The sequence below is a fragment of the Dermochelys coriacea genome, chromosome 11, assembly GCF_009764565.3.
Source record: "Dermochelys coriacea isolate rDerCor1 chromosome 11, rDerCor1.pri.v4, whole genome shotgun sequence".
NCBI classification, from domain to species: Eukaryota; Metazoa; Chordata; order Testudines; family Dermochelyidae; genus Dermochelys; species Dermochelys coriacea.
In genome coordinates, this window is record NC_050078.2 from 63,172,514 (window position 1) to 63,186,476 (window position 13,963).

General features: G+C 39.2%; 1 protein-coding gene across 4 annotated transcripts in view; it reads left to right on the forward strand.

Moving 5' to 3' along the window:
* Nucleotides 1-13,963, forward strand: part of PARD3B (par-3 family cell polarity regulator beta) — a 644,857-nt gene that overhangs the window by 447,651 nt on the left and 183,243 nt on the right. For all 4 annotated transcript variants that reach the window (XM_038422313.2, XM_043505627.1, XM_038422315.2 and 1 more), the window contains one exon: nucleotides 13,335-13,541. In XM_038422313.2, the coding sequence (XP_038278241.1) occupies nucleotides 13,335-13,541 (207 nt within the window). The remainder of the gene's footprint in view (nucleotides 1-13,334; nucleotides 13,542-13,963) is intronic.

The following is a 13,963-nucleotide window of genomic DNA, read 5'->3' on the forward strand; positions in this document are numbered from 1 at the left end:
AGAATAGCAATACATTGTCTGCTTATTTACTAGTGTAAATTAATCAGTTGACCAAACACATTTTTAGTTTAACATCGGCACACACATGGGTATCAGCAGCACAATCATACAAAATTCAACCTATTCCATCAGTTCCTTGGCATGTAAGCAAAAGATTGAGGTCATATGCCCAAGTCAAGTCATGGCAAGTCAAGTTTGGGTCAGGTTATTCTCTGCCAAATGACTCTGTAGTTGAGTAATCTGGCTGCTGGGAGTGGTTTTGTTACCAATCTTCACATTGTCCCAGTTTCCAGAGGCGAAAATGGTAGGATAGCCACTCTCTTTTGATAAAAATTCTTTTTTGCCTGTTCAGCTATAAAAATTATCCTAGGGATGCACCATGCAGCAGAAAGTAGTAATACATATTCCGGGTTTCAGTAAATCTAATTCCTGACCATTCATAATCTAATACAATATTGTATTTAATAATTATTCCATTCCCTTTTCCCTTCCGTTTTTCCTCAAAAATGGTCATAACCACATTATAGCTCTAAATACTCTCTTAAGCATGTTATTATCATTTTTGTTATTATGAGGAATCACCATATAAAATGAATGATAAACACGAGTTCAGGCTGTTTTAGGGGCTTTTTTTATTAACATGGCCAATACAGGTTGATACGTTTTCCTGATCCCCCTCTTTCTTCAACCCTCTTCCCCACACCTTTCTAGATGGCCACTTCTCCCCATAATGGTTGCATTATTTACCTATTTACCAGTCTTTTAGGTGGCTGGACAAGGGGCAGCATGCCTGAACCTGGTCTGTTGCCATCCAGCATAAGAGATTAAGGGGTAGGTTTGTTTGCATGTTGGAGAGAGAGAGATGGGATGTGAATGGAAATGTGTGACCCATACAAAGATGGAAAGGTACAAACAGGAAGAAAACTTGTCATCTACTTGTATATCAAAGAAGAACAGAGTTAGTAATCGTATTGGTGTCAAAGAATGAATCAGGCAAACAATAGAGCTACACCTGACACCATTTCCCTGTTAAAGATAATCACTTTCACCAGGGTCAGTAAGAGGGAAATTGCCCACCTAACATATGGTCCAGAATAAATGTTGGTCTCCAAGGAAAGAAATCACTGAGATCAGAAAGACATGACCTCCAATACTTTGGAAGTTAGCCTAGGAGGTAATTATTCGAGCCATCATGGAAAGAAAGAAAGATCTGCATAGCCTAAGCTAAATTTAGATCTTGGAATATTGCACATAAACACTGTCAGAATTATTCATTTTGAATTGGTCCTGTTTATAAGCTATTCCTGATTTTATTAATGTATTTTGTTCATACGTATTCACTGCATCATCTAGACTAGCAGTTTTCAACCTATGACTTTACACAAATGATTCACCTACAACATTCATTATTTTCTGTTTGTGATGTTGAATTGGTCACCTAAGTCCCAGGGTATTGTTTCTGGAAGAATAATGAATGAAGAACCCTCTTGTTTGAACACAGATATCCTGGTCTACATGTGAGTTCAGGTATTCATAAGAACAACCCACCAGTACCCAAAGAACATGGTGGAAAAAACCTGCTTATGAATATTGTATAAATAGCATGGACATTGTCAAACCAAACAGCTATTCATAACTCAGAGGATTTTTCACATATGCTGCTTATGCCATATTCAAACAGCTCTACTCACAGACTTTTTTTAAACTTAGTGTATTAGGAGCAAAACAGATTTATCAAGGAATATAAGAGAACCGATTCATCAGTAAGAGAAATCTAATAATAGACTTTGTCAATCTGAGTAAAGATGATCTACAAAGGATAATAGAGAAGGGTTCGTCCACTTTTTGGACACTGCAGTTAAGTTCAGATCAGTCTATCCCAAATGGGTTGTGGCATCAACAGAAAGGGACCCGAGAAAGGCCAAAAATTGTCGGAAGAAAGGAAATATGTCCATAGGAGAAGAGATTTTAAAAATTAGGAATATGTATGTATCTTAGAAGTAAAGGAATATATAATAATGAACAGCTTACAGAAAGTAAATCAGGTGCTCCTATTTACCCTTTATCATAAAACTAGAACAGGGGACCATCCAATAAAATGAAAACACAACAAATTTAAAACTGACGATAAGAAATATTTAGTACGCAATGAATTAACCTGTGAAACTCATTGCTTCACTATTTGTGACCCAAATCTTAATAGGAATCAGAAAAGAAAGAAGAAAAGGAGTACTGCATCTGATGAAGTGAGCTGTAGCTCACGAAAGCTTATAAATAAATTTGTTAGTCTCTAAGGTGCCACAAGTAATCCTTTTTTTTTGCGAATACAGACTAACACGGCTGCTACTCAGAAAAGAAATGGGTATTTACATGAACAATAAGAATATCTACAGTTATTGCATAGGATGGATTTTGTACAAGGGATATAAAGTCTCATGCTGCAGCATATAAGCCAAGCATAAATTGCTGGGTGGGAGCAGGTAAAGGGAAAACTTCCACAAAGAGCAGTCTATTCCATAATTGTTCATTATGGGGTTTTGTGCATCTTAAAGCATCTGGTAATGGCCACTCTCTGTGAAAGGATACTAAAGTAGAGGGGTCATTGGTCTGCCTATTTGTGGCAGTTCCCACATCTCTTAACAAGTAGATTGACTAGCATGATTGTCACAGCCTCCCGAAGAAAGATGAAGGAAATAAAAACTGAAATGGAAAAGGTATTAACTGTAAAACTGTCTGAGAGTTGGACCTAACTCTTCTCTTAAAGTAAACACCTTCACTAAATATTCCCATTTTAATAAGGGAATAATTTAATAATTGATAGCACCATCATCAATAATGAAAAATTTAATTAATGTTCATCTGGCTTCAGATATTCTTTCATTGGCAGATTTTAGTGCTAGAGTGGGAAGTTCCAATGTTGCCAATGAAATCTCAGACAAAATGATTATAGCCTGAGGGAAAGGGCAACTAAATGCTCAACTATTAATCTGTTGAAGAAGGGCCTTGATAAGCTTTTGAATAAATGAAGATACCTTTTAAAATGACAGAATGTGGGGAGCTCACAGATGAAATTTCACTTTCATTTCTAGTGAGTGGGAAGTGTAGTTATTCTTTAGTATTTCATCACATCTTTTGAAGGTAAAACAATATTTTATAATATTAGGCCATGAAATGATCACAAGCTATTGAACTTTTGCTTTAATTTTAGGGATATTAGCAACGATTTCAATTATTTAATGAAGCATTTGACTGAATTTACTAGATAAATAAATAGTGTTCTGGCTTTTTTTTCTTTTTGAACAGCAAACCTAAAACATTACATGAAAGTGACTAAGTGTTCTCCTTGGGGAAAAAAAAACAGGAACTTCCTAGTTATTGCAAAAATTAATTCCTCAGAGGGACTTTCACGGTAGGACAAGCTGGCAAAATATAGAATGCTTATACAAAAAGTTGCATACTTTGCCAATAACTTTTTGTGTTTCCCATGCAATTGTTGAAGATTAGTCTTCTCTCACAACCCAGATTGTACTGGATAATATGGAATCATGTAAGAAAGACTGCATCTTAATATGTACACACAAACTGTCTGAGAGGGGTGGTGGGATGGGGAAGAGGTGTTGGGTAGAGTGATGGGCAGGAGCTCCATAAGGTGGGGTATAGAAACATGAGCAGATGAGGGGACAGGGTTAAAAGCTTGGAGATGGGACAAATTAAGGTTGTACAAGTAACTTTAATTCTGGCATTTCCTAACTCCTGAGTGCTTGACTTTGCAGCATGAAGAATGCTCTCTCCCTATGTAAGCGACTGCATTTAAAAAAAAAACTTCAAATTAAAAAAATAACTATAGTTTCTTTATATGGAATTATATTGACCTCCCCACATGGGTCATCTGTACAGCTGCAATGTTATATCCATAGAACAGTCTTCTATCACTTGAGATAATGGAGCAACTGGTAGCAGTAGAAGGCTGTTACCTTCTGTGTGGACAAGGATGGAGACATACGCTTTGCCGGTTGGCTTCACAGCTATTTGCTACACAGTAAAGGAGTGTAGAGACTCCAGAACAGTGGGTTCAATTCTAAATTCTGTAACGGATTGCTCTCAAGGGGTTACAGAGTCATCTCCCTGTGTCCCCTTCTGCTTCCATCCCAGCCCTTCCTACCTCTTTCCCCTCCTCTGTTGTGCATCCTCTTTGCCCTATTCTTGTTCCTATCCTCCTCCCAGGTTCCTACCCTATCTTTCTCCAGCTTCTGCCTCTATCATTTCTCTTGTTCCTGTCCCCCATCTGCTCCTGTTTTTTAACACACCGCCCTATTGAGTTCCTGCCTGTCATCCCACCCTCTACTTTTCCCCCTCCCAGATCCCATGCCCTACACCTCTGCCTTTGAGTCAGACTGTTTCTTCATCATCATCATTAGTGCCTAGGCACTGTGCTGTAGGGTAAGTCCTCCAGGGAGTGTAGAGATGTCACACTTGTACCCTCTTCATGCAGTCTTTGATTCTTTGGTACGCTTCCTGCTGGTGCAGAAACTAGGCAGCTCAAGTTGGAGCAGTTGCAGGCTGCAGCTACACAGACCAGTAAGGAGTTTGTTACCTCTCTGCTGTTCATAGTTCCTGTTCATAATAAAGAGTGTATCTTGATGCCACTCTGGTCAGCAGTGAGATACAATGTGGTGCCAGGAATGGGGCACAGCATGCTGGAAGACCTAGTGAGAGGTAACATTGAACTGGCTATTACAGAGCATGTGCAGCTGCAAGTGACTCCTCCACCAGCCATGAGAATCAGTGGAAAAGCTGAATATGCCTAGAAACAATTCAAACAGCAGTATGAGCTGTGTATGAAAGCCACTGGGGCAAATAAACTGGAGGATGAGCAAAAGATTGATCTGCTCTTAACAGTGGCAGGCACAGAAGCCTTAGATGTATACACTATGTTTCATACAGATGGTGGTGGGGAAGGAGAGAAAAGCTTTGCAGAAAAAATGAAAATGTTTAAGGATCATTTTGTTCGTAGAAAAAATGTACTGATGAAAGAGATGTGCAGGATGAGACGACAGAATGAAGGAGAAACAACAGAGGAGTTTGTCAGATTTAAAACTAAAAAATCAGTCCTGTGAAGATGGAATATTAAAAGACTCTCTTTAAAGACCACATTGTTCTGGAGCGTAACAAAAACAAAGGCTATGAACAGTTACTAAGGGAGATGGATCTGACACTAGAAAGAGCAATATGTGTATGCCAAGCATTTTAACAAACAACAACAAAGCCTAGAGAAAGAGAGACACCACATAATTGAGAGTATCAGAACTTAACCAGCAAGGGAAAGTTCACAAAAAATAAATTGGCCAAGGACGGGCACATGGAAACCAAGAAGCAATGCCAGCGATGAGGCAACCAACATATGTATAGGAAATGCCCAGCATTCAGGCAAATATGTAGAAACTGTAACAAACCCAACCATTGTGCTAAAATGTGAAGAGAAAAAGCTGTTCTTAAGTACAATATTGGAGGAGGCTGAAAACTCAAAAGATTGGTTAATGTGAGATACAAGATAGACACTTTTCAGAGTAGCAGCCATGTTAGTCTGTATTCACAAAAGAAAAGGAGTACTTGTGGCACCTTACAGACTAATTTATTTATTTGTTATTTATTTGAGCATGAGCTTTCATGAGCTACAGCTTACTTCACCGGGGCACAAGTAAATGTGATAACAGAAAATGAAATTGAGATGTAAGAAGCACAAGAACATGGGATTTTGAAAAGTGTCTATGAAAGACTACAATGGAGGAACAATTCCAACATTGGGAGAAAAGGAGTACTTGTGGCACCTTAGAGACTACCAAATTTATTTGAGCATAAGCTTTCGTGAGCTAGTACAGACTGATGCTTCAATACAAAGGGAAAACATAAGACAAGAGTTTGTGATAATGCACAGAGACAAGCAACCAGACTTTTGCCTATACATGAGAGATGTTTGGTCTTGTTAAAAGGATGTATACTATAGAGAGTCAGAAAGAAAACATAGAACTGGATATTCAAGTATTGCGGTATAAAGCTGTATTCCCAGGAAATGGATGTCTCCCAGTAATATACAAGATACAATTAAGAGAAGATTCAGGACTTGTGGTTCATGCTACATGAAAAGCTCACAAACCTTAAAAGGGAGGCTAGAAGAGGAGTTGCAAAACATGACTCCAAATACTATCATTTGGAGAAAAGAAAAGTCAACAGGTTGGATTCGCTCTTTAATAATTGTAGAGAAAAAATGGCTGTGTTCAGACCCTAAGCGGCTGAACAGAAACATAAAAAGAGAATACTCCCAGTTGCCCACAAAGATGTGAACTGTTGTCTGAAACGGCAGGAGCCAAATTCTTCAGCAAATTAGATGTATCAAATGGATTTTTGGCAAATCATCTTTTGAACACTGAGAGCTCCAAGATCTGCACTTTCAAAACAGAACTTGGCAGATACTGCTTACTAAGACTGCTTGTTGGTGTATGTTTGGCTCAAGAAGTATTTCACCGTACAATGAGCCATTTGCTAGAGGGTCTGGCAGGTGTAAAAATGTACATTGATGATGTAATAATTTGGGCCAGTTCTGTCACTGAACATCAGGAACGAGGAGAGTACAGTAAATTGTCAGAGCTAATAACCAATTGATTAAGACCAAATGTCAATTTCAAACAACAGAAATTACATACTTGGGAGAGATTGACTTCTATGGGGAGCTTTCCGATCAATCAAAGATTCAAGTAAACCTGAACATGACTTTTATGACTTTCCCTATAGTCGGAGTGTCAAAGCACAAACTCTCACAAATCACTGACTGCACTACACAAAAAGGTGCTTGGAGAAGCACCACCAATGATACCGTAACTGCTTTTGAAAAAGAAAAAGTATGATGTAACCCTGGAGTGCCAGTTGGTGCCAACACAGGTGTCAGCTTTTTCCTTTCCCTGGGGGTGCCCAACCCCGCTCAGCCTCAGGCCCCACCCGCACTCCACCCCTTCTCCCAAGACGCCGACCCAGGCCCTAGCCCCACTCACCCCTTCCCCCAAGATGCCACCCCGCCTCTTCCTTTCCCGCCCAGTTCTGCCCCCTCCCCTGTTCCTCCCCCTCCCTGCTAGTGCCTCCTGCATGCCACAGAACAGCTGATCGTGGCAGGTGAGAGACACTGGGAGGGGAGGGGAAGGAGTTGATCAGCGGGGCCACCAATGGGCATGAGGCGCTGAGGAGGGGGAGGAAAGGAGCTGACTGCCAGTGAGTGCTAAGAACCAACTAATTTTTTTCCATGTGTGCTGGAACCCTAGAGCACTCATGGAGTTGGCACCACATTAGTAAATCCAGACACTCTCCCAAGAGCACAAGCTCCATCTGACAATGCATAACCTGAAACAGACAGTAAACATGCACGTGAACATGACAAGTGGCAGGTATATGGGATGAATTGTATACAGAAACAGTTAAAGATGAAATGCTGCAAGGAGTGATAAAAGCAATAACCAAAGGAGTCAAAAATCAACCCTTCCCTCCTGCATACGCCTACTGTAAAAAGGAGGTTTCAGTGATCTCAAGAGTGTTCTTGAAGAGAACACAGATTGTGGTTCTCCAAGAGATGAGAAGGAAAATATTGGAATGAATACATGGAAGCATACCTGGGAATAACCAAATCAAAAAGGAGAGCTAGAGAAGTTTTTTTCTGGCTGCAGATGAATAGTGACATTGATGGCAAGCAGCTGTGGAACATGTCAGAAGTACAGAACTCCTCTTCAACCGATGTATAAATACTCAATTGCCAGATAAAAAAAAGGATGACCAAGGCTATGGCTACGTTACAGCATAAGTCGATATAAGTTATGTTACTCAGGGCATGAATTAGCCTCCCCCCTGAGCAATATAACTTATGCCAACTTAAGCACCGGTGTTGACATGATGTCAGCAGGAGAGCTTGATTTCGCCACTCGTTGGGGATGGATTAAGTCAACGTGAGAGGTCTCTCCCATTGGCTTAGAGCAGCTCCACTAGAGAGCTCTCTAATGTAGCCATAGCTGAAGAAGTCTGTCGATAGTGAGGAAAGGACTGGGAAAGCATGATCAGACAGAATTTTACAATAAAAGAGCAATACCTTCCACAGTTAAGAAAACAAAGAGTCAGTGAGAATTGGGCAAGAAGGGCACTGGCCAGTCAAAGTTAAAGTATGAGTGAGGTGACTCTTCCATCATTCAGTGATCACAGATGAAGGCAGAATCTTACTAAGGAATCATAAGTGTCTGCTCAAAGATACCTGACAACTTGGCACAGATGTGTGTCTGCTCTCACTTCACTTGAGATTAAAGCAATTCATAAACTGACCCTGTTATTGACCATGAGACTGACTAGTCTGTTACAAACAAGGATTTGACAAAAGAGGGTTTGCAACACAGCAGATTGGGAAGACTGCTGAAATGCCCTAAGAGATTGAATGAGACATATTAGGGTTGTGTTTAAGTAACCTGAACAGTTGAGTCAGAGTTACTGTATTTGTAATAATTTGATAGTGTTTTAGTTCAGTCAGGAAATTTTAAAAAGGTATGTAAAAAAAAGAAGTGTTTTGAAGTAAATCCTCCAGAAAGTGTACAGATGCCACAGCATAGGAGACATGGTTACTCTGCTCTCAGTTCCAGCACTGACAGCCCTGTGTAACGGGAGGACCAATTGCAGAAAAAGTCCTAATTCATCTCTGAAGATCTGAGATGGAGCGTGCTCTGTGGAGATGGCATGTGTGTCATCCACTCAGTATGTAGGAGTTGGGAGAGGCTAGAACATGCCCAATACAACTGGAATCTTCAGAGAATTTAGCTGCCAGACTTTAACAAGTCTTTATTGAGCATGGGCTAACCCAAGATTTTTCAGAGGCTTGTAACTTGACCAGATTAGATCAAATTTTCATGAACATGGTAAAACACAAGTCTGACAGCAGAGCTATTCCCCCGCCAAATTTCAAGTCCCTGCTCCGAAGAATGGAGGCCCTAGAGCATCTCAGCTAAACAGCTGTAAGAATATTTTTAACATGGACAAAAAAACCACGGTTCCCTAACCTTGTTCTCAAAAAAAGCTGAACCATTTTAGCTGAAACTTTCCAAAAATAAAACCAGCATGAGGCAGACATACAATGTAGGAAAATGCACCCTGAATGATTATATTTAGTGTGATATAGTTTTCAATTCTCCATTTTCTCTAACCTCTCTCACAGTGCCTCAGTATAAGTGCAAATGCTGTGTAAAATTTCCTGCTTATTTGGAGATTGATATGGACTTCACTGATCAGTTAAGGATAGTCTTCCAGCCTGAATTGCTGGCTTATTTCTATTTAAGACAACCTCTTAAGAGTATTTAAACCTAGTTTTTTATGTATTACTTCTTTCTTGTTGAGCTGGGAACTCTGTGCATAACCTTCTCCAAACCCGCAGTTAATGATGTTCTATTAATTATTTGCCAATGATGCAGGCAGTAGCTGCTTCCCATGGAAATCAAAGGCATCACCTCTGTAATAATCTTGCCTACATTTGTCCAGACAGAAGTCCTAACCCTAGGTCTGCTTCCTGGCCTTGTCCAGTTCCAGGGTTGTATTTAGTTTAGCTGATGCAGCATACCATGCTCTAAGTTATTGAGAGTTGTGTAGCGGCTTCCTGTCCAAACCTAGCAATCAGAGCTGTTTTCTGACTGAAAAGCTTTTTCTGTGCTGATCAGAGAGGTTTTCACTTTGCCCTTTCTTTTGCAGTGATTATGCTTCCCTTGTCTCTTGTTCCTCACTCTCCACCTATGACAGATACCACAGTGCTTTTTACTGATGCACACATTTTGAGTGATTTTAAGCACCTTTATGTTGTATGCAAGTCAATGCTCTAAATCCATTTTTGCACTCACTAATTTGGCAATAATGGTAGTCTCCAGAATGGCAATTAATGAACAAAAGAAGGTTGCATTTTGTGACCTAGCAACCAGGTTGCCCTTAAACTGAGTTTGTCTTTTCATTTTTTTTTAACCTCATGTCAAAGTCCCTAGGGAATGGCAATGTAAATTGCTTTGTGTAGACTCTTACAATGATTCGACATTTGGTGCCAATGCTTAGCTTTTCCCATTTCTTTTAAGATTTCACTAATTTTTTTTTATTTCTCAGCTCTTATTTTTCACACACAAAAATGGATATTTAAAATGACTGAGACTTATTCAGAATTGCTGAAATAACAGCATAATATCAATATTTCTGCTTTTCTTGTGATCCTCGACTCTCTTCAGTAGTGACAGTGAAATTGTAGGTGAAAGTCTCTTGTTCTGCTGTCATCCAGCTACTTGTGGTGGTAACACCTATCAACACTGTTTTATCTGTTGTGCTTTTTAGTATGGCTTAGAGTACATAAGCTGCTTTTATTTTCTACCTTTATTGGTTCCATTTCTTGGTTTGTCATATACAGATTAAGTGAAAACCAAAATATTATTTCAAATTGAGTTATATATGTGCATTTCCTACATTTCCCTCCTGATTAGTGTATCTCAGATCTCTCATCCGATGAAATGCATCCGATGAAGTGAGCTGTAGCTCACGAAAGCTTATGCTCTAATAAATTTGTTAGTCTCTAAGGTGCCACGGGTACTTCTTTTCTTTTTGCGAATACAGACTAACACGGCTGCTACTCTGAAATCAGATCTCTCACTTCCTTTTTAGCTCTCCCGCCTCTTGAAATCCGTTTTTGTAAGTGAAATATCTTGGTAACTTGCAGTGAGGCACCACTATTATATTAGCAGTAACCTCCCCAAAAAATTCTGTCAGCCATGAGCTGGATGTGTTCATAGACAGAAGACATCTACTAGGAATCTAGTTGATTTCTCCTGACAAGGAAAGAGGCAGCATCACTGGGCAAATAAGTTTTTGTATTTTGTTTGTTTTGCTGGAAATGTTTGTTTTGTTCCTGAAAAACATGCTGAGTGTATTGATAGCATAGCATAGCCTTCAGCTTACGTGACTTGAAGTGAAGGCTTTGGATAAAGACCTTGTAGGAGATCTGGGGATATATTCTCACAATAAATTTGTTTGCAAATATCTACCGTTCATGCAATCTGAGCCATTCCAAAAAACAAAAATCTGTTTTTCATAAGTATTTTTGTGAGCTCTAAGGATACGTCATTTCTAACAGGGACCTTTCAGCAGTGTCCTGAGTTGGGGGTGATTGCTGTCAAATGTACAGGAATCATTGCAAGCCTCACCTTATGTTTGGTCAGAAGGGAGCTCCAGAAAACCACTGGTAAAATGTCTCTTCCCCAAATCTTAACTGGAATCTCTCTAGAACTTTGTTTATCTTGATAGGTTTCAGAGTAGTGGCCATGTTAGTCTGTATTCACAAAAAGAAAAGGAGGACTTGTGGCACCTTAGAGACTAACAAATTTATTAGAGCATAAGCTTTCATGAGCTACAGCTCACTTCATCGGATGCATCATGAAAGCTTATGCTCAAATAAATTTGTTAGTCTCTAAGGTGCCACAAGTACTCCTTTTCTTTTTTGTTTATCTTGATGATGTTGTTAAAATTAATTACATTCGTTACATTGTATTTTAAAGCCACTGAGTGTAATGGATATGTACGGTTAAACATGTATCATTGTTAGGGCAGTCGATTAATCGCAGTTAATTCACGCGATTAACTCAAAAAAATTAATTGCGATTAATCGTAGTTTTAATCACACTGTTAGACTAGAATCCCAATTGAATCCCAATTGAAATTTATTAAATATTTTGGATGTTTTTCTACGTTTTCAAATATATGGACTTCAATTACAACACAGAATACAAAGTGTTCAGTGCTCACTTTATATTATTATTTTTCATTACAAATATTTTCACTGTAAAAATGATAGACAAAAGAAATAGTATTTTTCAATTCATCTCATACAAATACTGTAGTGCAATCTCTTTATAGTGAAAGTGTAACTTACAAATATAGATTTTTTTTGTTACATAACTGCACTCAAAAACAAAACAGTGTAAAACTTTAGAGCCTACAAGTCCACTCAGTCATACTTCTTGTTCATCCAGTCGCTAAGACAAACGAGTTTGTTTACATTTACAGGCGATAATGCTGCCCTCTTCTTACAATGTCACCTGAAAGTGAGAACAAGTGTTCGCATGGCACTTGTAGCCGGCATTGGAAGGTATTTACATGCCAGATATGCTAAACGTTCGTATGCTCCTTCATGCTTTGGCCACCTTTCCAGAAGACATGCTTCCATGCTGATGATGCTCATTAAAAAAAGAATGCTTTAATTCATTTTGCGACTGAACTCCTTGTGGGAGAATTGTAAGCCTCCTCTGTTTTACCTGCATTCTGCCATATATTTCATGTTATAGCAGTCTCGGATGATGATCCAGCACATGTTGTTCATTTTAAGAACACTTTCACTACAGATTTGACAAAACGCAAAGAAGGTACCAATGTGAGATTTCTAAGGATAGATACAGCACTTGACCCAAAGTTTAAGAATCTGAAGTGCCTTCCAAAATCTGAGGGACGAGGTGTGGAGCATGCTTTCAGATGTCTTAAAAGAGCAACACTCAGATGCAGAAACTACAGAACGTGAACCACCAAAAAGGAAAATCAAACTCTGTTGGTGACACCTGACTCAGATGATGAAAATAAACATGCATTGATCTGCACTGTTTTGTATCTTTATCGAGCAGAACCCATCATCAGCATGGACGCATGTCCTCTAGAATGGTGGTTGAAGCACGAAGGGACTTATGAATCTTTAGCTCATATGGCACGTAAATATCTTGTGACACCGATTACGACAGTGCCATGCAAATGCCTATTCTCACTTTCAGGTGACATTGTAAACAAGAAGCGGGCAGCATTATCTCCTGAAAATGTAAACAACTTCTTTGTCTGAGCAATTGTCTGAACAAGAAGTAGGACTGAGTGGACTTGTAGGCTCTCAAGTTTTACAGTGTTTTATTTTTGAATGAAGGCTTTTTTGTACATAATTCTACATTTGTAAGTTCAACTTTCATGATAAAGAGATTGCACTCGGTACTTGTAATGGGGGAATTAAAAAATACTATTTCTTTTGTTTTCAAAAATAAATATAAAGTGAGCACTGTACATTTTGTATTCTGTGTTGTAATTAAAATCAATGTATTTAAAAATATAGAAAACGTCAAACATTTTAATAAATGGTATTCTATTATTTAACAGCGGGATGAATCGCTAATTGCGATTAATTTTTTTAATCACTTGACATCCCTAATTGTATTATTTTTATCTGTATGTACTTTAAATGTAAACATTAACTTTTCCTTCCCCAGAATCTCCTGACAAAGATTTTGGTCCCACTCTGGGCTTAAAAAAGTCCAGCTCCCTGGAGAGCTTACAGACGGCTGTGGCTGAAGTCAGGAAGAATGAGCTTCCTTTCCACAGACCCAGGCCTCATATGGTCCGTGGTCGGGGCTGTAACGAGAGCTTCAGAGCTGCCATTGACAAATCTTATGATGGACCTGAAGATGCAGAACAGGGTATGCTGTTTCATATACTTATTTGTAAAGCTTCCACCTCTTAGTACAGAATAAGGCTCCATTCAGCAAAACATTAAAGGAGGTGCTGAAATCCCGTTGAAGGCATTAGGATTTAAGCATGTTCATAAATGTTCTGCTGAATTAGGGCCAAATTACTCTGTATGCTGTCCTAGGGCCTGAGCCAACTTCCACTGACGTCTTGGATTGACTTCAGTGATGGGGGTGGATCACGCCCTGAATCCACAAAGGTTTGTGGAACTATTTTGTTCTCAATTTGGTTTAAGTAGCATTGGTCTTAATAACTTCTGCTGCTGTTTTGTTTGTTTTATGACAGTGAGTCTCATCTTTTTCCTTTGCAGCTCCCTTTTCCATACTGAGACCACATCGGAACCCCCTTCCATCTAGCAGGAGCCCTGTTTAGC